The 23,995-nt window shown below is 42.9% G+C and overlaps 1 protein-coding gene across 3 annotated transcripts; it reads left to right on the top strand.

Annotated features, from left to right (window-relative positions):
* Positions 1 to 17,589: 17,589 nt before the first annotated feature.
* LOC127323344 (cycloartenol-C-24-methyltransferase 1) lies at positions 17,590 to 23,682 on the top strand. 3 transcript variants are annotated; one of them, XM_051351501.1, is made up of 14 exons: positions 17,590 to 17,736; positions 18,118 to 18,209; positions 19,089 to 19,155; positions 19,693 to 19,766; positions 19,906 to 19,990; positions 20,098 to 20,153; positions 21,113 to 21,167; positions 21,296 to 21,343; positions 21,675 to 21,758; positions 21,847 to 22,047; positions 22,191 to 22,316; positions 22,975 to 23,072; positions 23,242 to 23,310; positions 23,389 to 23,682. In XM_051351501.1, exons 2-13 carry the CDS (start codon positions 18,127 to 18,129, stop codon positions 23,297 to 23,299), a joined length of 1,035 nt encoding a protein of 344 aa, XP_051207461.1. In that variant the 5' UTR covers positions 17,590 to 17,736; positions 18,118 to 18,126; the 3' UTR covers positions 23,300 to 23,310; positions 23,389 to 23,682. The 3 variants fall into 3 exon arrangements, with proteins under 3 accessions (XP_051207461.1, XP_071682368.1, XP_051207460.1); XM_071826267.1 differs by lacking the exon at positions 17,590 to 17,736 and adding an exon at positions 17,743 to 17,871; XM_051351500.2 differs by lacking the exon at positions 17,590 to 17,736 and adding an exon at positions 17,743 to 17,878.
* Positions 23,683 to 23,995: the final 313 nt, after the last annotated feature.

Here is a 23,995-nt window from a genome sequence, read left to right as displayed (position 1 = left end):
TATGAGGTGTCTCACTTCATTTAAATCTTATCCCAAGTATTCTCATATGAAGTTTGAACCCCGGGTCAAATACTCTCACATGAAATACTTGGAGATTTTAAATCATAATAGGCCTTATTAAATGGTATGAGGTATCCCTACCTCATTTAAATAATTTTCTCAAATGATGATGATGAATGGTTGACTTGGGTCAACATAAATTCATGTGTGATGGTTTGAGAAATTAAATCTTAAAGAAGATTCAATGAGAGGAAATTATTCCTCAAGAACTATAAGGAAACTATCTCTTTTACATATAAAATAAGAGGAAATTATTCTTCCTCAAAGCAAGACCACCAATGCACCAAATTGTATTATTTGTGTGCATAGAATAGTTTGTGTGAATTTATGTGATGTTTGGAATAGTCAATGAATTGTTTGGTGATTGTATCCTCGTATTCGTATTTTAGACGCTAGTACAGAGGAGTATCCAGAGGAGGAGGAAGTCTACTTGCAAGGAGAAGAAGACCACTTTGATCAATACACCAACCAAGGCAAGCTAGTATTCTTGCATGTTATTACCAATGCAAGCTAATCTTCTTGCAAGATAATACTCTTGCAAAGTGCAAAGCTCTACTAGAGCAAGGCACACTCTCCTTTTTACTTTATGCTTATGAGCCTATCTCCCAGTTTTACTCTTATAAGCTTTTGTTTTTGGTTATTTATAACTTGCTTTTATAGTTAACTTTGGTCTAGAGATAGAATACTACAAGAGTATCAAACTTAGCCTAGAAGGCTATAAACTAGGTAGCACCCCTCATGACTAGTTGCTAGTGCTCAATATCAAAAGTGACTACTCTAGATGGGAACTTGTGATTTTGAAATGACTTTGAAAACCTTGGAATGATGAGTCATTCTATTGAAAGATTTTGAAGGTGAATATGACTGGTGAATGACTTGGTGAATTTTACAAAAATACTGATGGTTGGGTTCGGATGCGATACCATTCCAATTTTGCAAGTACCCCCACAATACCTGATATGGGTAGGGCTTAACTAGAAGTTTATGTATCTTAGTATGGGTTCCCTCTAAACAAGCGTCATCGGGGTTATGCTGGAGGCTGCCTCTACAAAAGTGAAGTAATATGAAATGACGTGAAATGAGGTGAATGTCCGGCCCAAGCCCTGTGCAGTTCCCAGCCGTGACAGCTTTGTCTTCACCGGGAGGCCAAGCTCATGGGGAGAGATGCCTATACTAGGATATGTAAGTGAAAGGTTATGGTTGGTAGTCCGCACACCTGGAGTGTGGTAAATCAGGGCCGATTAACCCGACGGATTATTGCAAATGTTGTGGCACAAGTGTACGACCTCTGCAGAGTGTAGATCTATTCGAATAGCCGCGTCCTCGGTTATGGACGGTTGGAATGGCCATACTGTTCCGTCATCAGACCATTTTCAAAATGTGACATGTGAAGGGTGACTTGAGTTTTGAACTTGAAAGGTGAATGGTGAACTTGACTTTGAATCACAACTGAGTTGTGGGAATGACACTAATGTTCCCACTTGAGTTAGTTGAGCAAATGAAAGTTTTTGATTATTAAAGTGTTTATGAAATAAAACTGGCTTTCTGCAAATGAAACTAGAGCTTAGAACCCCTTACTATAGTTGATAGTGTTTACTTTAGTATTAGTTTGCGAGTACTTTAAAGTACTCATGGCTTTGTCCCTGGCTATTCAAATGGCCAGACTATGAAGAGGAGCACCAGAACCCGGAAGAAGGACAGCAGGACGTCTACGACAACTAGGATCACTCCTGACGTCAACAGTTGCCTGTGGAATAGATGGACTACTACTACGCTACTTCGCTTCCGCTATGTGTTTTGTAATTGATCAATAGATCAACTAGTATTGTAATGAGACTGGATCATGTGATCCCGTGTTGTAAGACAATTATGCGTTGTAATAAATGATGTGTTGTGATATTAATCTATTATGTCTCGCAAAAACAATATTCCTGGGATTGCGATGAATGGCATAATAGGCATCTGGACTTAAAAATCCGGGTGTTGACACTCTCTCCTCCATTGTTGACCTTGAGTTGTTTCTTCCTCCTCTTGACCCCCCCACTATTTATTGCATATTTTTTGGGGAAAGGAGAGAGGATATCTAGATCTAGAGCTTCACCAATTGAATCCCTCTCCAAATGAAGGGATCTTGCTAGATCTAGATCTTGGAGTTATTTGGTGTTTCTCCTCATATTTGTTCTTCCTCCCTTATTCCCCCAATAGCTTTTGTAGCTTTGTTGGAATTTGGGAGAGAAGAACTTGGGCATCTTAGTGGTGTTCTTAGCCATTGCATTAGGTGCATCAGTTTGGGTTCTCTCCGGGGTTTCGGTCTCGTAGAGGGCGTGTTTGACCTTAGTGGTGTTCTTGTAGCCTTTTGTGGCCTTGTAGCCTTTTGTGGCCTTGTAGCCTTTGTGGCCTTGTTGTCTTTGTGGCGTGGTAGCCTTAGTGGTGTTGCTGCCTTTGTGGAGTGTGTTAGCCTTTGTGGTTTTGGAGCCGGTTGTGGCGCGTTGGTGTCTTGGTGGTCGCCGGTGTGGCGTGTTGTAGCCTCTTGTGGCCTTGTACTTGAGAGCCTCCGTGTTGTGGAGTTGCCTCAAGCTTGATACTTGGGAGTTTGCCCAAGCTTGTACGGGTTCGGTGACCACCCTCAAGGGTCCCTTAGTGGATCGAGGCTTTCCTCCTTGGAGGAAAGGCTCGAGGAGAATACGGTGGCCCTAGTGGCTCATTGGAGTGCCTCGTGCCTCCACACCGCTCCAATGGAGACGTAGCACCCTTGGGTGTGAACTTCGGGATACATCGTCGTCTCCTCGTGCACCGGTTACTTCTCAACCAGAGCTCCTTTACCTATGCGCCTTACATTGTGATATCTATCATGCTTGATGCTATACCTATCTTGTTATCACCTTGTTGCTCATCATGCTAGCATAGGTTGTTGGTTCTCTTAGGAAAACCCCTAGTTGATAGGCTTTGAGCTAAACTAGTAAACACTTAGTAGTTTTATTCCGCCTAGTTTAGCTCTCAAGTAGAAGTTTTTATACACCGCCTATTCACCCCCCTCTAGGCGACGTCCTAGTACATTCAATTGGTATCAGATCTAGGGCTCTCTTATCTTGTTGGGCTTCACCGCCTAGAGATTATGACGTCGGCTAGAGGATTAGTGCACATTTCCACTTTTACATTTGATGGCACTAATTATGATGCTTGGAAATTCTACATGCTTGATTATTTTAGGGGCATGCACCCACATATGGAGCAAATTCTTGATATGGGTTTTTCTCCTCCTAAGGATCCACAAAATCCATCTTATGAGGAGAAGAAAAACTCTGATCTAGATGCTCAAGCTACTAATGTGCTTTGTCATGTTGTGAACCATGTAGTTATCTCCTCCATCGCGCCTTTCCGGAGTGCTCATGAGTTTTGGACAAAGCTTCGAGATACATATGGTGGGTCCAAGATCATTGAGGATGATCGCACTCCTTCCACTTCACCAAAGTGTGGTAAGACACAAGGTAATGATATGGTGAGTGGTGATGAACATTGCATTGTTGATGGTGCGCCTTCTCTTGATGATTCTTCATCCCTATCCCATTGCAATGTTTCATCTTTGGACTTGAACACTTATAGCACTATAAATGCTTTACATGCTAGTGTTGGTAGTCCTTGCATATCTTCATTCCATGATGATATGCTTGCCTTGTCTTGTTGCCATAATGAAAATACTTTGCTTTCCTCTAGTATTTGTGTGACTAACAATGTAGAGGAAACCGAAGATGCTATGGGCCAAGACAAGATCTTGGACAGAGCTTCAACTAGTTCATCTTCTTCATCTCATGGTACTTACACTTGCCTTATGGCTAAGGCTTCTAAGGTATCTCCTTCCTTGGAACCCTATCTATCTAGTGATGATGAGGATGATGATATGGAAGAACTTAATGTTGCTTCCTTAAACATGATGGGTGAGTTTGTTTTTCATGCTCTTCATAAGAAGAAATTTGCTTGCTCTAACTTTATGAAAATCTTGGCTTTTGCCATTCAGAGCACAAAAATTATTGAGAAAAAGGAAGAGCATGAGCGTGAGTATGCAAACGAGATTGCAACTCTTAGTGAAGCTCTTGAAGAACAACAAACCACCAATGAATCTCTTGAGGAGACCTTTACTCTAGAGCTATCTAAAGTAAAGGAAACTCATGATAGAGCTTTAGAGGTGGCACATGATTTTCAAATTAAAAATGATGAGCTAGTAATTGCTCATGCTAAACTCCTTGAGGATTTTGAGCTTCTCAAAAATGGTTTTAGGACCATTGAGAGTGAGCTCATCAAACTCACCGAGTCACATTAGCAATTTAAGGCTCTCAACCTAATATAGCTTGCTAAGTTGCTTTCTCCTTGTGCTATAATTGATAATGCTTGTGCTACTAACTCTACCTCTTGTGAAGCATCCATCTTGAAGGAGAATGTTGAGCTAAGGGCTCAACTTGCTTTGCTAACAAGCAATTATGAGAAATTGGAAGAAAGTCATGGAAAGCTTTCTAGCTCCCATGATGATCTTCTAGTCTCTCATGATTTGCTAAAGTTAGCTCATGAGGCTATCATGTCAAAGGTAAAATCTTGTGAGCCTCATGTGAGTACTAGCACTACCTCTCAAAATGCTATTTTGCCATGTGCTAGTGCTTTTAGTTCACCCACTCATGCTATTGATTTATCTTGTGGTGAACTACCTTCTATGCCTTGTTGCTCTACAATTCTATGTGCTAGTGCTAGTAATTCACCCACCCATGCTATTGCTATATCTTGTGGTGAATTACATACCTTGCCTCGTTGCTCTAACAATGTAGCTACCACTTCCTCTAGTACTTGTGTTGTTACTAACCATGTAGGGGAAATCGAAGAGCTCGAGGCCCAAGTCACTTCTTTGAAGAAGGACTTGGTAAAGGGTCATGAAGGGAAGCAATCCCTCAATGAAAAGAGTGGACTTGGATTCAACTCCAACAACAAGAACAAGTCCACCACGCACAAGCGGAAGAAGGGCCATGGGCATGTGAAGGACCCCGCCAAGATTGTGTGCTTCAAGTGCAAGATTGAAGGGCTTCATGTTAGATCGTGCCCCTTGAAGAAGAAGCCACTTGGCGAGAAGAAACAAGGGCAGCGGCCTCAAGATGGAGCTCATGGTCTACCTCAAAGCCAAGCTCAAGTTCTACCTCGACTTGAAGAAAGGCCGCTACCCAAGAAGGATCAAGCCAAGGCTCCCGTTGTGGAGAAATCAAGTGAGAAGAAGGAGAAGAGAAGAACATGCTACATATGCCATGAGAAGGGCCACATCTCCTCCTTTTGCACTATTGGTAACTCATCCAACCCTATCTTGATCCGTGGTGCTTATTCTCTTTGCAAGGATAAGGTTGGAAATGTGTTTGCCAAATATATGGGCACTCAATGTGGTTTCTCAAAAAGAACCATTTGGGTTGCCAAGCCTATTGTGACTAACTTCTTAGGACCCAACTTGGTTGGGGACCATCAAGCCAAAATTTGATCAATAGGTACATGTGGAGGGCATGGAGGCTTGACTAGTTCATGAAGACTTGGGGGATCTTCATCATTCTCACTTCCTCAAGTCAAGTACTATTCCTTTCATCCTTTACCCATGCTCCTCCTTGCGGTAACGAGTCCTCAACTCCTTTACATTGAAAGTTACTCTCTCCCCTTTTACATGTGTTGGTTTTGTACCTTGCATGTGGTTGTGTATGTTGTGCTTCCTACTTGCTTATCTTGCTTCCACGCTTATATATGTTGGGTGGCACATAATGTACAATTGTTCTTTGTTGAGCCTATTGCATCTTATTGATATCTTAGTTGTTGGCTCATGTGAGAAATTAATGGACTATCCCATTTTGGGGGAGTGATATGCTTTGTGCATTTCACAATCCTAGAATGTGCGACATGATGAATTAAAATTCTATAATGTCCATTAATTATCTCACTTAGTTCTTATTTGCCTCTTGCACGAAAATGTCTTTATCACATTATGGGGGTATTATGCTTTGTGCATCTTACAAGCCTAGAAAATGTGAACACTTGAGGTTGTGTCACATAGAATTGATATTTTAGATTATCTTGCTCCTATGTGACATGTTTGCTCAAACAAATCCCACTCTACCATATGCTTTATTTGTTGTGAAAATAATCTTGGACATACTCACAAACTACCATATGGATATTTCCTAAATACCTCTTGTCCTTGGACAATTGGTAATAAATTGTGTGGTATTGTTCCGGATCATCCTCACACTTGGTTCATGTGCTCAATTGCTTCATTTCTTGCCAAGAATTTGTCCTTGTGGGTTAGACTCCCATATGTCTTCCTTGCTTCTTATGTATCTCCTCTTTTCACTTGAACCTTGTTAGTGTTTTGATAAACAATGATAGAGCGATGATCCCGCATTTGTGCATTTTGTATTCAAATGCAAAATCCTAAATGGTGCACTAATTTTGGGGGAGCTCTCCTATGTTTGCTAGAACACTCCCTTGTTTCAAGAATTTGACTTGGAAGACAAACCTTTTCTTTTCGGTACTTTTGTGCCATCATGAAAAGCGTTGAGGGTTTGGTTTATTTGGAACCTTGCTTTCTTTGGGAGTTGGCTATCTCATTACTTGATATTTGGTTTTACTTTCCTAAAATGAGATAAGTCCTTGAGCATGCTTGTTTTGGATGTCTTGCTCTATTTCTCTTGTACCTATCGTGTGTGTGCATGTTTCTTTGTGGATAAATATCTTTGTGATGTTGTCCACTTAGAGAAACTTGTATACATGAGAGATGGTACATATCTTTTGATATCCCTCTTTGTTGGAGTCCATTCCTTTATTCTAGTTTATCTCTTTGGTGACTCCACAAAGAACTTGGTTATGAGTGCTCATGTTATTCTATTTGCATCTTCACGCACTCATACTTGATTCGATGGTTCATTGGATTGCTTGCTTCATTTGTTGAAGCTTTCTCACCTTCTTATTCTCTTGCAATCTTTGATCCTCAATATAGTTTGATTTCCTCTGAATATTCTTCATTGAATATGTGCATTTGATTTCACTCACAATTATGATAAATGCACAACTTATGGAGGAACGCTCACTATATTGGCCTTTCAAACCTTTCGTCCATTTTGGCAATCGATGCCAATGGGGGAGAAGTTTGGAGGGTTTAAGGGAATTGCTTTTGTTGGTTCTTAAGCATTTGCCTTTCATGCCTTGCATTTGTTGCTTTGCATGGTTGAATATTTAGAGGATACTCCGCTAGGCTTTAATTGTCAGTATATGCAATGAAATTCAAGTTCATTCACACATGCATATATTATGGGGGAGTTTGTTCTAAATATTCAACTTGGGTTGTTCTCTAAATTCCATATCTAAACCCTCTCAAAGAGATTGTCATCAATTACCAAAATGGGGGAGACTGAAAGAACATGTCCATTACCCCATGTGTGGTTTTGGTAATTGATGACAATCCCTATGGACTAACGGTTGCATTGAGAATCAATCTTAGGTCAAGTCCATAGCCATGTGTTGGACTCAAGGTTGCAAGATGGAGAAGAAGGAGTACAAAGACGAAGACGGTGTCGAAGAGAGACGAAGACGGTGTAGAAGATGAAGAGAGATGAAGACGGCATAGAAGATGGATGAAGACGGTGGCATGCGTACAAGATGAAGACGGTGCGTGTATGTTGGAGGAAGACGGTGGCATGTACAATGATGAATAGGGTGAAGACGGAGCTTGCCGACTCAAGAGGAACGCGCAAGGATAAGGTTTGTGCTCGATAGGATAGTGGATCACATCATCGGAGAGAGCTCAAACCTTGCATGCATTGCATCGTGTTTCTTGGTTGTTCTTGGTTCTTATCCATGATATGTTCTAGAGCTTGTGTTCATTCTCATGACAAGCTCTAGCTCATCGGAAACGGATCGCGGATGCATCGCATGTTGCATGTGCGAGGGTGATGATTTTCCCGATATACCATATTGAGAGGTTACACCTCTATGACCATGAGAAAATCATCACTCATTATTTTCCATGTTTTCACCTTGTGTAGTAGTAGCTCTCGTCGCCCTCTTTCCAACAAAATTGGTTTCACCGCAATCCGAGTTTCCTAGCTCAAGTTATGAATTTTACATTGCGTCTTATTTGGAAAAAAGAAAAGAAAAAACGTTGTTGGGCCGGGCGGTACTACCGGGCCCAGTACCGCATCTGGCTTCCGAGCTTACTGGACCCGGAGCGGTACCAGCCCGGTACTACCGTACATATTACGGTACCGGCCCGGTACCAGGCCGGTACTACCGCTCGGCCCGTTCTTTTTTTTTCTTTTTCGCACAGCCATCCGCACCCACACCAGGCCGCCCCGCTCTTGGGCCGCGGCCAGCCACTGGCCCGTCACGCCGCTGCTGCCTCCTCCACCCTGGGCCGCCTCACTGCCTGGCCCAGCTGGCCACTGCCGCTCGCCACGCGAGCCCGCTCCGCTCCCGCTCGGCGTCGCTGGCTCCCGCCCGCGCTCAAAGATCGAGCGGGCGTTGACCCGCGCGTGGAGAGCGAGCACGCTCGCCCTGCTGCTGCGTTGGCCTGCACTGCCGCTAGCCCCACGCGCGCGTTGTCTTGCTCCTACTGCCTGCTGCGTCGCATGTGTTGCTTTCCATCTCACGCATGCAATCATACTGCTGCTGCCTGCTGCGCGCTATTTCCCCTCTCTCTCTTTGCTTTTGCTCAGTTTTGAACACAAACGGGAGCGGTACTACCGGTTTTGGGCCGATTTTCAGATCTGACTTTTTGGGCGCGAATCTGACCGTTTTTCCAGCCCCCAACAGCTATATTTCTGGGCTCCTATTTATACCTCCCTTCCACCTCCGACCCAAACACTTCTTCCCCTCCATTATCTCTCCTCCATTGTTGACCTTGAGTTGTTTCTTCCTCCTCTTGATCCCCCCACTATTTCTTGCATATTTTTTGGGGAAAGGAGAGAGGAGATCTAGATCTAGAGCTTCACCAATTGAATCCCTCTCCAAGTGAGGGGATCTTGCTAGATCTAGATCTTGGAGTTATTTGGTGTTTCTCCTCATATTTGTTCTTCCTCCCTTATTCCCCCAATAGCTTTTGTAGTTTTGTTGGAATTTGGGAGAGAAGAACTTGGGCATCTTAGTGGTGTTCTTAGCCATTGCATTAGGTGCATCGGTTTGGGTTCTCTCCGGGGTTTCGGTCTCGTAGAGGGTGTGTTTGACCTTAGTGGTGTTATTGTAGCCTTTTGTGGCCTTGTAGCCTTTTGTGGCCTTGTAGCCTTTGTGGCCTTGTCGTCTTTGTGGCGTGGTAGCCTTAGTGGTGTTGTTGCCTTTGTGGACTGTGTTAGCCTTTGTGGTTTTGGAGCCGGTTGTGGCGCGTTGGTGTCTTGGTGGCTTTGTCGCCGGTGTGGCGTGTTGTAGCCTCTTGTGGCCTTGTACTTGAGAGCCTCCGTGTTGTGGAGTTGCCTCAAGCTTGATACTTGGGAGTTTTCCCAAGCTTGTACAGGTTCGGTGACCACCCTCAAGGGTCCCTTAGTGGATCGAGGCTTTCCTCCTTGGAGGAAAGGCTCGAGGAGAATACGGTGGCCCTAGTGGCTCATTGGAGTGCCTCGTGCCTCCACACCTCTCCAACGGAGACGTAGCATCCTTGGGTGTGAACTTCGGGATACATCGTCGTCTCCTCATGCACCGGTTACTTCTCAACCCGAGCTCCTTTACCTATGCGCCTTACATTGTGATATCTATCATGCTTGATGCTATACCTATCTTGTTATCACCTTGTTGCTCATCATGCTAGCATAGGTTGTTGGTGCTCTTAGGCAAACCCCTAGTTGATAGGCTTTGAGCTAAACTAGTAAACACTTAGTAGTTTTATTCCGCCTAGTTTAGCTCCCAAGTAGAAGTTTTTATACACCGCCTATTCACCCCCCCTCTAGGCGACGTCCTAGTACATTCAACCTTGGTTCTTGTGCATTGGCGATGGCACCCATGTTGTCACAATAAATGATTAATGGGTCCAATGCACTAGGAACCACACCAAACTCAACAATGAACCTCTTCATCCATACCGCTTCCGATGAAGCCTCCGAAGCCACTATGTATTCAGATTCAGTTGAAGACTTTGCCACCGTGCACTGCTTGGAACTCATCCAGCTTACTGCAGCTCCATTCAGTATAAACACGTACCCAGACTGAGACTTAGAGTCATCAGGATCAGTGTTCCAACTTGCATCCGTGTAACTGGTTACAACGAGCTCTTGGTCACCGCCATAACAAAGAAACATATCCTTAGTCCTTTTCAAGTACTTCAGGATATTCTTGACCGCTGTCCAGTGTTCCATTCCTGGATCACTCTGATATCTGCTGGTCAAACTAACAACATGTGCGATATCCGGTCTAGTACACAGCATGGCATACATGATAGAGCCTACTGCCGAGGCATAGGGGATCTTCTTCATCCTCTCTCTTTCTTCTGCCGTAGTCGGACCTTGAGTCTTACTCAATACCTTACCTGGCAACATAGGCAAGAACCCTTTCTTGCTTTCATCCATTCTAAACTTCTTTAGAATCTAGTCCAGGTATGTACTCTGCGAAAGCCCTATTAGGCGTCTAAAATGTACGCTGCTTTACCAATGTCTTTCATTGAAAAACACTTATTCAAATAACCTTTGATACTGCTTAATAGTTCTATATCATTCCCAATCAATAATATGTCATCTACATATAATATCAGGAATGCTACAGAGCTCCCACTCACTTTCTTGTAAATACAGGCCTCACCATGAGTCTGTATAAACCTGAAGTCTTTGATCACCTTATCAAAGCGTAGGTTCCAACTCCGGGGTGCTTGCTTCAGTCCATAAATGGAACGCTGAAGTTTGCATACCTTGTCAGCATTTTTAGGATCGACAAAACCTTTGGGTTGTACCATATACAACTCTTCCTCAATATCACCATTAAGGAACGCCGTTTTGACATCCATCTGCCAAATCTCATAATCGAAAAATGCTGCTATTGTTAACAAAATCCTCACAGACTTTAGCTTCGCTACAGGTGAGAAAGTCTCATCGTAGTAAACTCCTTGAATTTGTCGAAAACCCTTTGTGACAAGTCGAGCTTTATAGACAGTAATATTACCATCAGCATCTGTTTTTCTTTTGAAGATCCATTTATTCTCGACAGCCTTGCGGCTATCAGGTAAGTCTACCAAAGTCCATACTTGGTTATCATACATGGATCCTATTTCGGATTTCATGGCTTCTTGCCATTTGTTGGAATTTGGGCTCATCATTGCTTCTTCATACGTCACAGGGTCTTCATCATTGTTGTCCACAATCATGACATTTAGACAGGGATCATACCAATCAGGAGTGGTACGCTCCCTCGTCGATCTGCGAGGTTCAGTAGCTTCCTCGTTCGAAGTTTCATGATCATCATCATTTGCTTCCTCTCCTATCGGTGCAGGCTGCACAGGAACATCTTCCGGCACTGCGCTACTCTGATCTATGAGAGAAGGTTCAATAACCTCGTCGAGTTCTACTTTCCTTCCAATCACTTCTTTAGTGAGAAACTCCTTCTCAAGAAAGGATCCGTTCTTGGCAACAAAGATTTTGCCTTCGGATCTGTGATAGAAAGTGTACCCAATTGTTTCTTTAGGGTATCCTATGAAGACGCATTTCTCCGCTTTGGGTTCTAGCTTGTCAGGTTGTAACTTCTTTACATAAGCTTTGCAACCCCAAACTTTAAAGAACGATAGCTTAGGTTTCTTCCCAAACCATAATTCATACGGTGTCGTTCTCAATGGATTTAGATGGTGCCCTATTTAAAGTGAATGCGGCTGTCTCTAATGCATAACCCCAAAACGATAGCGGCAAATCAGTAAGAGACATCATAGATCGAACCATATCCAAGAGAGTTCGATTACGATGTTCGGACACACCATTGCGCTGTGGTGTTCCCGGCGGTGTCAACTGTGAAAGTATTCCACATTTCTTTAAATGCATGCCAAACTCATAACTCAGATATTCGCCTCCGCGATCAGAACGCAAAAACTTAATCTTCTTGTTACGTTGATTTTCTACTTCACTTTGGAATTCCTTAAACTTCTCGAAAGTTTCGGATTTATGTTTCATAAAGTAAATATACCCATATCTACTCAGATCATCCGTGAAGGTTAGAACATAACGATAACCACCGCGCGATGCCACACTCATTGGTCCGTACACATCGGTATGTATGATTTCCAACAAGTATGTAGCTCGCTCCATTGTACCAGAGAATGGAGTCTTAGTCATTTTTCCCATTAGACATGCTTCACATCTATCAACTGGCTCAAAGTCAAGTGACTCAAGAAGTCCATCAGAATGGAGTTTCTTCGCGCTTCACTCCAATATGACCAAGACGACAGTGCCACATATAAGTAGAATTATCATTCAATTTAATTCGCTTAGCATCAATGTTATGAACATGTGTATCACTACTATCGATATTTAACAAGAATAAACCATTCATCTCAGGCGCATGACCATAAAATATATTATTCATATAAATGGAACAACCATTATTCTCTGACTTAAACGAATAACCGTCTCGCATTAAACAAGATCCAGATATAATGTTCATGCTCAACGCAGGCACCAAATAACAATTATTAAGGTTTAAAAATAATCCCGAAGGTAGATGTAGAGGGAGCGTGCCGACGGCGATCACATCGACCTTGAATCCATTTCCAACGCGCATCGTCACCTCGTCCCTCGCCAGGCTTCGTTTATTCCGCAGTTTCTGTTTCGAGTTACAAATGTGAGCAACCGAACCAGTATCAAATACCCAGGCACTACTACGAGAACCAGTAAGATAGACATCAATAACATGTATATCAAATATACCTTTCTTCTTGACAAGGCCGTTCTTCAGATCAGCCAAGTATTTGGAGCAATTCCGCTTCCAGTGCCCCTTCTCCTTGCAGTAATAGCACGCAGTATCAAGCTTAGGGCTAGCCTTAGGCTTCTCAGGAGGCGCATCAGCTTTCTTGCCGCCCTTCTTGAAGTTGCCCCTGTTGTTAGGCTTGCCCTGCTTCTTGAAACCGGTGGTCTTGTTGACCATCAACACTTGGTTCTCTTTCTTTATCTCAACCTCAGCAGATTTCAGCATGGAGAAGAGTTCAGGTAACTCTTTGTTCATGTTCTGCATGTTGTAGTTCATCATGAAGTTCTTGTAACTAGGTGGCAGTGATTGGAGGACACGATGAATATGTACCCAGCTGGTTAGGAATCACTATCCCCAAGTCACTGAGCTTCTTCGCATGCCCGGACATAGCGAGCACGTGCTTACTAACGGAGCTGCCCTCTTCCATCATACAGCCAAAGAAGTGTTTCGAGGCCTCATAGCTTTTCGCGGCCGCATGAGTTTCAAAGATAGTTTTCAACTCATTGACCAGCTCATAAGGGTCGTGGTGCTCAAAACGCTTTTGGAGCTCCGCCTCTAGGCTGCACAGGATGGCACATTGAACTTGAGAGTACCGTATAACCCGAGTCTCGTAAACATTCTTTACATCCTCGGATACTGCAGGTGGTGGTGGGGAACCTAGCGGTGCTTCGAGTACATACTGCAGATTTCCACCATTGAGGAAAATCCTCACATGACGGAACCAGTCGGTGAAGTTGCTACCATTGCTTTTAAGTTTTTATTTCTCTAGGAACTGGTTAAAACCAATGGAGGGGGCCGCCATGATCTACAACATATTTGCAAATAGTTTAGACTAAGTTTATGATAAAATGAGTTCAATTTTAATTCTTAAATTAACTAGGTGAACTCTCACTCAAAACAACATCCCTCGCATTGTCTTAGTGATCACACGAACCAAATCCACTACACCAAGTCCGATCTTCACGAGAAAAGATGTAGCTTCAAAGGCGAACACTCAAAGTGTTCATCATATTATTCATATGACTCATGCTCTACCTTTCGGTATCCCGTGTTCCGAGACCATGTCTTTACATGCTAGACTCTTCAAGGCAACCTTAGTACCTGCGTGTGCAAATCTGGCTTGCACCCGTTGTATGCACATGTAGAATCTATCACACCCGATCATCACGTGATGCTTCGAAACAACAAGTCTTCGCAACGGTGCATACTAAGGATGAACACTTTATTATCTTGATATTTAGTGAGAGGGATCATCTTATAATGCTACCGTCGCGATCTAAGCAAAATAAGATGCATAAAGGATTAACATCACATGCAATTCATAATGTGTGATATGATATGGCCTTTCTTCTTGTGCTGTTGATCTCCATATCCAAAGCACGGACATGATCTCCATCATCACCAGCATGGCGTCAAGATCAGTGGCGCCGCTTCATGGTTGTCCATCACTTATAGCTACTATAACAACTACTTGAAATAAAGCTATTACATGATGATTAGACATGCAGGTCTTTAACAAAAATTAAAGACAACCATTAGGCTCCTGCCGGTTGCCATAATACAATAATGAACATCTCCTACATCAAATATAATCATCATCACATGGCCATATCACATCACCAAACCCTGCAAAAACAAGTTAGACGCATCTAATTTGGTTTGCATATTTTACGTGGTTTAGGGTTTTCGAGTGAGATCCAATCTACCTACGAACATGAACCACAACGGTGATACTAGTGTTGTCAATAGAAAGAGCAAATTGAATCTTCACTATGGTGGGAGAGACAGACACCCGCAAAGCCACTTATGCAATACAAGTTGCATGTCAAGCGTGGAGCAAGTCTCATGAGACGCGGTCATGTAAAGTTAGCCCGGGCCGCTTCATCCCACCATCCCGCAAGATGCAAAGTACACTAACTAAAAACAACAAAAACATCACCGCCCACAAAACCATTGTGTTCTACTCGTGCAACAGATCTATACATAGACACGGCTCTGATACCACTAATGGGTTTGTTGCATAGAAAACAAAAAATTTCTACCGCAAAGACGAATAAAACCAAGATCTAATCTATGGAAAAGCCAAGATCTAATCTATGAGATCGGTGCAACGAGATGAATGTGAGACTAACCCTCGAAGATTCCAAAGCCTACGAGATTAGATGTCGTTGTTGGTGTAGACGATCGTCCCAGTGCTGCAATCCGGCAGCACTTTCGTACTCGGTCGCGCGTACGGTGTCGATGAAGCCCGTCCTCTCCCCGTTCCAGCGGGCAGCGAAGGTGTGGTAGATCTCCATGGAATCCGAGCAGCACGACGGCGTGGTGGTGGTGGTGGAGAAGAAAAACTGCAGGGCTTCGCCTAAGCCGGAGCAGCGTATGGAGGAGGTAGAGAGGGGGGCGGCCAGGGTTGGATGATGGGGTGTGGTGGCCGGCCACCCCCTCCCCTCTTTATATAGGTGGAGGGGTCAGCCAGGGTTTCCCCTAGGGCCCACCCTCCCCTTGGCCGGCGCATGAAGGGGGGAGATCTTCTCCCCCAAGTCTTCCCCCTTATCTCTAAATTTAAACCCTTTAATTTAGGAGATAAATCTTATCTCTAAATTTAAACCATTTAAATTAAGAGATAGATCTTATCTCTAGGGGTAGGCTGGCCTGGGCCCACATGTCATAGTGGGCAGGACCCACCATGCCATGTGGCGCCTATGTGGCCTCTCCTGGGTGGTGGGCCCACTGGTGGCCCTCTAGAACCTTCTAGAAGCTCCGGTCAAAACACCGGAACTTTTCCTGAACCCCGGAAAATGACTTCCCATATATGAATCTTATTCTCCGGACCATTCCAGACCTCCTCGTGACGTCCTGGATCCCATCAGAGACTCCGAACAAAAACTTCGGACTCCATCTCATATTCTGAATCTACTTATGCGACATCGAACCTTAAGCGCGTCACCCTACGGTTCGTGAACTATGCAGCCATGGTCGAGACTCCTCTCCGAGCAATAACCAATAGCGGGATCTGGAGATCCATAATGGCTCCCACATATTCAACGATAACTTAGTGATCGATTGAACCATCTACATACGATACCGATTCCCTTTGTCACGCGATACTTTACTTGTCCGAGGTTCGATCATCGGTATCTCCATACCTTGTTCAACCTCGTTACCGACAAGTACTCTTTACTCGTGCTGTGGTATGTCATCTCTTGTGACCCAGTCACATGCTTGCAAGCTAATCAGACGACATTCCACCGAGAGGGCCCAGAGTATATCTATCCGTCATCGGGATGGACAAATCCCACTCTTGATCCATATTCCTCAACTCACACCTTCCAAATACTTAATCCCATCTTTATAACCACCCATTTACGCAATGGCGTTTGATGTAATCAAAGCATCCTTCCGGTGTAAGTGATTTACATGATCTCATGGTCGAATGACTTAGGTAACTATGTATCGAAAGCTTATAGCAAGTTGAACTTAATGACTTGATCTTATGCTACGCTTATTTGGGTGTGTGTCCATTATATCATTCATCCAATGACATAACCTTGTTATTAATAACATCCAATGTTCATGATCATGAAACTATGATCATCTATTAATCAACAAGCTAGTTATACAAGAGGCTTACTAGGGACTCCTTGTTGTTTACATAACACACATGTATCAATGTTTCGGTTAATACAATTATAGCATGATATGCAAACATTTATCATAAACACAAAGATATATTATAATAACCACTTTATTATTGCCTCTTGGACATATCTCCAACACCTTCTCCGCTTCAGCCAGGGCCGCCGCGTCCCTGACCGGGTGGAGGAGGTCGGTGCTGTCTTCGGAGTCGAACTCCTCGTCGGAGCTCGAGGCCGGTGGAGGTGGAGTGGGAGGTGAAGGTGGAGGTGGAGGCGCGGTAGCCTGGCCGCTACCAGTGCTGCTCATGGTGGATCTGCTGGAGGCTGAGCGGAAGCGGCGCTACGGCAGCGGCGGCTAGGGTTTGGGGTGGACATGAGATGCTCGCGCCCCTGTTTATATAGGTCGGAGGCAGGGCGACGGCCGCGCCACGCGTGGCATCACCATTACTACGTGCGCAGAGGTAGGCGACAGCCGCGCGGCACACGAGTCATCGTCATTTACGCGGCCGCAGACTGCCGAAGCGACGCCTCGGTGCCAGTACTGGCGGAGAAGACGCATCGACGCAGGGTCGCTGCCAGGCGGGCTAGACAAAACGTCCGCCAGACGTGAGCGGACACTTTCCGCGTCCGCCGAGCGTACGCCAGAGACGCATCCTATGCGCATATTTGGGCCAGGTTTGCGTCTCCGCGGACAACCCGGTCACTTTGCATCGCCCCGCTGGAGGTGGTGCGAGACGCATTTCCGGTCACGGCGGACGAAAAGGGTCGCTCAGCGACCATTTGCGTCGCGCCGCTGGAGATTGGAGATGCCCTTAATCTAACGTGAAGGATGAGATCTGGCTGATCCGATCAACCTACCACGTTTGTTTGAGGCAGGCGGTCACGGTTGGATCAAGGGCATCCGGTGCATGACAGGGTATCCAAATGGAACCTTGTTTGTCTTCTTCTCTGTCAGCTGTCTGCTAGTAGTAGCAGGCTAGCAGCAGCCGGCTACCCATCACATTCCAGTTGTGCCCTGATCTCTCGAGCACAGCCTGTCCTCTTGTATAATCAATCAATCCAGTGCCAAACGGCTCCTCCCTTCTCCACACAAATCCTCTGCCACGGCAAGGTCAGTCACCATCTCTCCCTCTCTCTTAAATCGCCGCACCCGCCTTCCTGCGCCTCCACTTCCCACTCTCTCTCGGACCTCCGCCCTCCTCATTCCCATACTGGGCTCGCATTGAGTCGAGATCTCCTCCCACCGCCCACCGGTAAGGAATCCCTATCTCGCTCGGATCGCTTTCCGTTTGCCTCTACAATTATCTTTGCTGCCAACAATCCAGTCCGAATCCTATCAGATCTTCTTTCTCCTCCAGAATCCACCCCACTTTGATCTCGTCCTATTTATCTCCCGTCCACAGCGGCGAGTTTTGTTATCAGAGAACCTCGGAATTTATTTTTCTTTTATTTTGGGGCTCAACTGACTGTGTACCTCCACGCACCGCGCCAGGTTGCCACCATGTCCAAGACGGGAGCCCTGGATCTCGCTTCTGGCCTTGGCGGGAAGATCAACAAGGAAGGAGTCAAATCCGCGGTCGATGAGTACGTGTACAAAGGGACACTGCCGTTGCGTGATCCAGCAGCTTAGATTTTTTTTTAATGTATATTCCCTAGCAATCCATTATGTCTGGGAGTAAAATAAGACATGGGAAGCTGACCCCATGAGATTTTCTCACACGCCATTTGTCTTGTAGATTTACGTTTCCAAGCATCTTTTCTGTGTGTACCTCAAACTCTTATTTGCTACTCTCGAAAAAAAACTCTTATTTGCAGTTGTGGTTCTGTGCTCAAAAAACGTGGCATGTCCTACTCCAGATGACAACTGCTGTTAGTTAACCATCGCGATCTGCACCTGGAAATGGATAATTCTTTGCCCCTTTCTTCCGAGTTAACGGCTCTGAACATATGATTGATGTGTTTAAGTTCCTAGCTTAAATTCAATGTTTATTAGTACTTTGGTGGATTAAATGCGCAGCTGAAGCTCTATGCATCCGCACCACTATCTGCCCTCTTAGAGTGACACTACAAGTCATCCAACTGGTCCTTTGCCTACTACTGTACCTTGCAACCATGTCATGTTAAGCCGGTCCTTTCACATGTGCACACTATCTTTTGGAAAAAAAGTGCACAGTACTAAGGGGCCATCAGAATGTTAAGTTTCTCTCATGTTATGAGTTGTCTTTTTGGCCTCACCCACCCCTGCTTACTCCTTAATCAATGAAAAGGCGGAGCTCCTACCCCATTTTTTTTTAAAAAAGAAGTCATGCTTCGCATTTGCACTGACACTGTAGAATCTGTTGTGTGTAATTTTTTTAATGACATAGTGACATCTTCATTCCTGATAGAGTTTATCTTCGTTCTCTTCAGTAAATTTTGTGTTCTTGTTGTACTCATATATTTGGAATATATTTTTGTCACAAGGTATGAGAAGTATCATGGATACTACGGAGGGAAGGAGGAATCAAGGAAGTTCAACTACACTGATATGGTAATAATTATCCTATGAGGGAGACAAACATATACGCTGCTTAGCACTTTTTGTACTTTTGGAGGAATAGTTTTGTAGATTTCATGCCTGCGAGACTGCGATGATTCTTCATCCATAAAGAGACATAATACTGTAGTTAGTTTCACCATATATAAACCAAACTGTTAGCTTGCAACTCTGTTTTACCTGATATCAATCACTAAAGGATCTATGTTCTTCGAAACATGTTTTAGAAGCTCTAGAACGTTACTCTTGCAATAAGGAATTTCTGATAATGCTTGAAGTAGCAAATAGAGACACAGCTTCTAGGTTCTGCTGTTTACATTCTTTGTCGCTACATATCATTTTTTTTCTTAAATATCCTAAGCATGTGTTGTTGAATGGTGCCACTTTTTTTTCTTCGGAAAAAACGAGATGTTTAGCGTTATGAGTTGAGAACTCTTACATGTATTTTCTATGCTGAATCACCCATAGCCCATGATAGTGGCCAACTATAGGATTTGAATTTCAGAGTCTGATACTTTGATGCTTTATCAGGTTAATAAGTACTATGATCTTTCTACTAGCTTCTATGAGTATGGCTGGGGTGAATCCTTCCACTTTGCTCACAGGTGAAGACTCTTACCGAATGAACAAATAATTGATCTTCTATTTTCCAGAAAAAATATACCATTTTTTTTACTCTGAGAAAAAGATGAAAATATTAATCTAAGTATGACTTAGCGTAATTCCCGTGTGCCTTGATGTTAGGTGGAGTGGGGAATCTTTAAGGGAAAGTATCAAACGGCACGAGCACTTCCTGGCCCTTCAGCTTGAGTTGAAACCAGGGATGAAGGTCAGTTTTCATATGAAGATGAAATAACCTATGGCAAACTAAGCCACATCAGAACGTGATAATGAAACATACACTAACTTTGATGCTTGCTTCACTTCTTGCTGTAGGTTTTGGACGTTGGCTGTGGAATAGGCGGACCATTGAGAGAAATTGCCAGATTTAGGTTTAATTCCTGCTTCATTCTCTTGCAAAAAATCGTGAAAAACCAAACTATTATACAATAACGTCTAGACCTTTTCTTCACACAGTAGCAGATCTTAATCTTAGATTGATTGTGATGCACTTGGTTTCATACTTTTTCATATGCATGATTAATTTATCTGAAGAGATCAATGTTTTAATTTAAAAACTGTAAACATGTGGTGACATAATTTGGGGGAGGCAGGGAATCTTCATTTACTATTTACCTTTTCAGCTACTAATGCGCTATTCTCTTGGGTATGATGAAAACTGAGATTGCAGAGCAGTATAACTTTTTTAGTATCAGCCTTGATCTACTTCCTGTTAAAACATGGTGGGCAACCACTTGACCATATGAATGCTATCTCTGTTCCAAAATACATGGATGTTTCAGAAATGGTAACAGTCTCCGAGGTGCAACTTTGAAATATGAATTATTTTTATATGAAATGTTAGGAAAATGCTAAAAAATATATATTTTTCATGACAAATCTAATGACATTATCATTGTTGAGGAAATAGTTAACTGGTAGCTGTTCGGTTGGCTGGCAAGTAGGGGATTAATAGGCTAATCAAACAGTTAATCAGTTAATCGCTGATTTATCAGTTTATCGGCTGCTTGGTGACCCTCCGAGCAGGGATAAATTGGCCAGTTAACTGGTTAGCTGGCTGATTTTCCGAATACTGGAAACTTATTTCATCCAACCAATCTCAGTAATCCTTTTATATATATCAATTGTTAAAGTTAGAGAAGTTTGAATTCATGCTTTCTGAAGTCTTTTATTTTAGAACGGAGATATATGTAATATAGCTCTCTGGTTGTAACCGAAGCGAGTTGTATAACTCCCTCTGTATGGTAGACACGTGTCTACTATCATGTTTCATTGCCATTACATTATACATGCAGCTAGAAACAACTGATCTGGCTACCGTTATCTGCAGCTCGACCTCAGTTACTGGATTAAACAACAACGACTATCAGATAACTAGGGGAAAGGTTGTTCAGCACTCAAATATTTGATTTATTTCACTTTTCTGGTGGCTGTGATTGCTTAGCTTCACCTAAATGTGCATATTTAAATATCATTATCACACGACTCTTCTATTAACTATACTATTTTTCAGGAGCTCAATCGATTGGCAGGACTGAGTGGAACATGTGACTTTGTCAAGGTATTGTTTGCTTACCATTCATTTTATTGTGTTTAGCGTCTGTGTTGCTATCCCCGAATTATCCTCTTGTAGTCAAACAAATCCTTGCAATTGCTTTTCCGACCGTTTCAAAAAGAGCTAGGAGGGTGATGCAATGGCACCTAGTTGCCCCTCGACGTTCACCTTTTAGAACAGTCGTAATGCCGTATAAACATGTGATTAACCAACCTTTTAATGAACTAAGCTATAAGGGTGAAGACAAATGTTAAAAGAGTGATGCGTACTGTAATTATTGAAATATGCAAAAGGTTTAAATGACAGTACTTTTTCTACACATTTGTCTGAAATGCAGGCAGACTTCATGAATATGCCATTCTCCGATAACACTTTCGATGCTGTTTATGCCATTGAGGCAACATGCCATGCACCTGACCCGGTATGACCTCTGTCTCTTCTGTATTAGGATTTTTCATCTCTTTTAATACCTTCTGGCAGACAAGTGAATTGACCTTTTTGTTGCACAGGTTGGCTGCTATAAGGAGATCTACCGTGTATTAAAACCTGGGCAGTGTTTTGCTGTGTATGAGTGGTGCATTACAGATCACTATGATGCAAACAATGCAACCCACAAGAGGATCAAGGATGAAATTGAGCTTGGTAATGGTCTACCAGATATCAGAAGTACTAAACAATGTCTTCAAGCTGTTAAAGATGCTGGGTTTGAGGTAAGACATTCGTGTTTTCCTTCTTTTTCTTTAATCATGTGTTTCTAGGATTTACCTAGTGCAAAGCAAGTTTTGTTTGTTCTCAATTGCATGAAATTTCATGGAATCTCTAATTGATATAATATTTTTTTGTCTTCATGAAGGTTATTTGGGATAAGGATCTTGCTGTAGATTCTCCATTGCCTTGGTACTTGCCCTTGGATCCTAGTCGATTTTCCTTGAGTAGTTTCCGTTTGACTACCGTGGGACGACTAGTTACTCGCAATATGGTGAGGCGATAAATACTTCATCTCTTGTTCTTGCTATCATTGAATTTTGCACAACCAAATCAAATTAGTATTTTCTCTCTAAAGGGACAACTAATATGGACTATTGGTCGACAAATCTCCTTGTGATTAGAATTCTGTCATGTGGCTTTAAATTCTTACCATATATAGAAATAAGGAAACGTTCAGTTTCACTGCCGGTAGGAACTGAAAAATTAGATTGTTGACTAGTATAAGGACACAAATATAGTTCTAGTTGCTTGGCATTTTCCGTTGGTATTGGCAAGAACACTTACTTTCACCAAATTTAATGTTGCTATACTGTTGGCATTTGATACATCAATATTTTGATATTCGATAAAATTGATATGTATAGCCCAATATTCGGACGGCAATGTCATTTATGGAAAACATCACACTGCAGATAGACTTGATGAATTTGCTGTCCATAAAATTTACTGTGTAGACTACAGAATTCAATCAAATTTAGCTCCTAAGCCGTATAAAGATACAGATAACTAGTGGAGAGTTAAAAGCTTTATGGACCATCTTCTTCTGTTGTCCAATGGAGCAAGCCATAATAGCCAAAGTGGATTTGTCATTCTTGGTCCACGTGAAGCCATGAACATGAGATTGAGATTCTCTTGGTGATATGTTTCAGGTCAAGGCATTGGAATACATCGGTCTTGCTCCGGAAGGCAGTCAGAGGGTCTCTAATTTCTTAGAGAAGGCTGCGGATGGTCTTGTTGAAGGTGGCAAGTAAGTTTATCTCTGAACCAAATTTCTGCCATAAAAAAGTATAATTGCACAAAATTTCAATGGTATTGCAACTTTAGGAGCTCCTCACCACCCCCTTTCCTTTCCTTTTATTATGCCCCCTCCTGCTTAATTCTGTATATGTGAGTTTTAATATCTGCAATACTAACAGGAAGGAGATCTTCACCCCGATGTACTTCTTTGTGGTTCGGAAGCCTCTTTCAGAATGAACAGCTTTCAGGTACAGATAATTTCTGCTAGTTCGCTAAATCATGATCTTTTTCCACTTCATGTATACTCAAGTTCTTATCATGTGCAGGTTTGAAGCCAGACCTATTCATTTTGAACAAGCGGACTTGGGGAGTTTGATTATGCCTAGGATTCTGGGTTCTTACATGTAGAAGATAAATAGTGAATGTGTTAAGGTCTCTGTTTGTTCTGTTGTGTTCAATGTTGAGTTTCTGGTTTGTTGTTTTGTCATGTGAGCTTTCGATTACTGCTCAGTCTGTGGATTGCTCTTGTTCTAGTTCAAACAAGCTAAATTCAGTTATCTTTCCCTTCTGATAAGCTATTAGTGACATAAATAAGCTAAATGCAATTTTCTTTCCCGTGATTGTTTGCATGAGGCTGCCTATGCTGATATTGATTTCTTGTTCAAACAAGTTTGTGTGGTGTGACTCCCCCCTTTAGTACATTAAAGGTGACATTTTTTTGAGGGGTGGAAACTCATACATTACTTGCGAGGTTCGTACCAGTGTTATAGAGGAGCTAAAACATCAGCAGAGATTTCAATTTCTACCAATCTTTTGCACATGGCAGCCAGGAATTGCTGTTCTCACGAGAGCAATGTACGCCCTAAGATATGAAATACTAACCAACGAATCTGCAAAATAATACAGCACAACTAAGATATGAAATACTACAAA

This window comes from Lolium perenne, chromosome 2 (assembly GCF_019359855.2).
Source record: "Lolium perenne isolate Kyuss_39 chromosome 2, Kyuss_2.0, whole genome shotgun sequence".
Classification (NCBI taxonomy): domain Eukaryota; kingdom Viridiplantae; phylum Streptophyta; class Magnoliopsida; order Poales; family Poaceae; genus Lolium; species Lolium perenne.
Note: the sequence above shows the minus strand (reverse complement) of the source record. Positions and strands in the feature narration are given on the sequence as shown.

Bases quoted from the DNA above. Each gene is read 5' to 3' on its own strand.
- LOC127323344 (XM_051351501.1), top strand. From the start codon at position 18,127: ATGTCCAAGACGGGAGCCCTGGATCTCGCTTCTGGCCTTGGCGGGAAG. The intron at 19,991-20,097 runs GTCAGTTTTCAT...TTCTTGCTGTAG, and splicing joins AGTTGAAACCAGGGATGAAG to GTTTTGGACGTTGGCTGTGG. The intron at 22,317-22,974 runs GTGAGGCGATAA...GATATGTTTCAG, and splicing joins GACTAGTTACTCGCAATATG to GTCAAGGCATTGGAATACAT.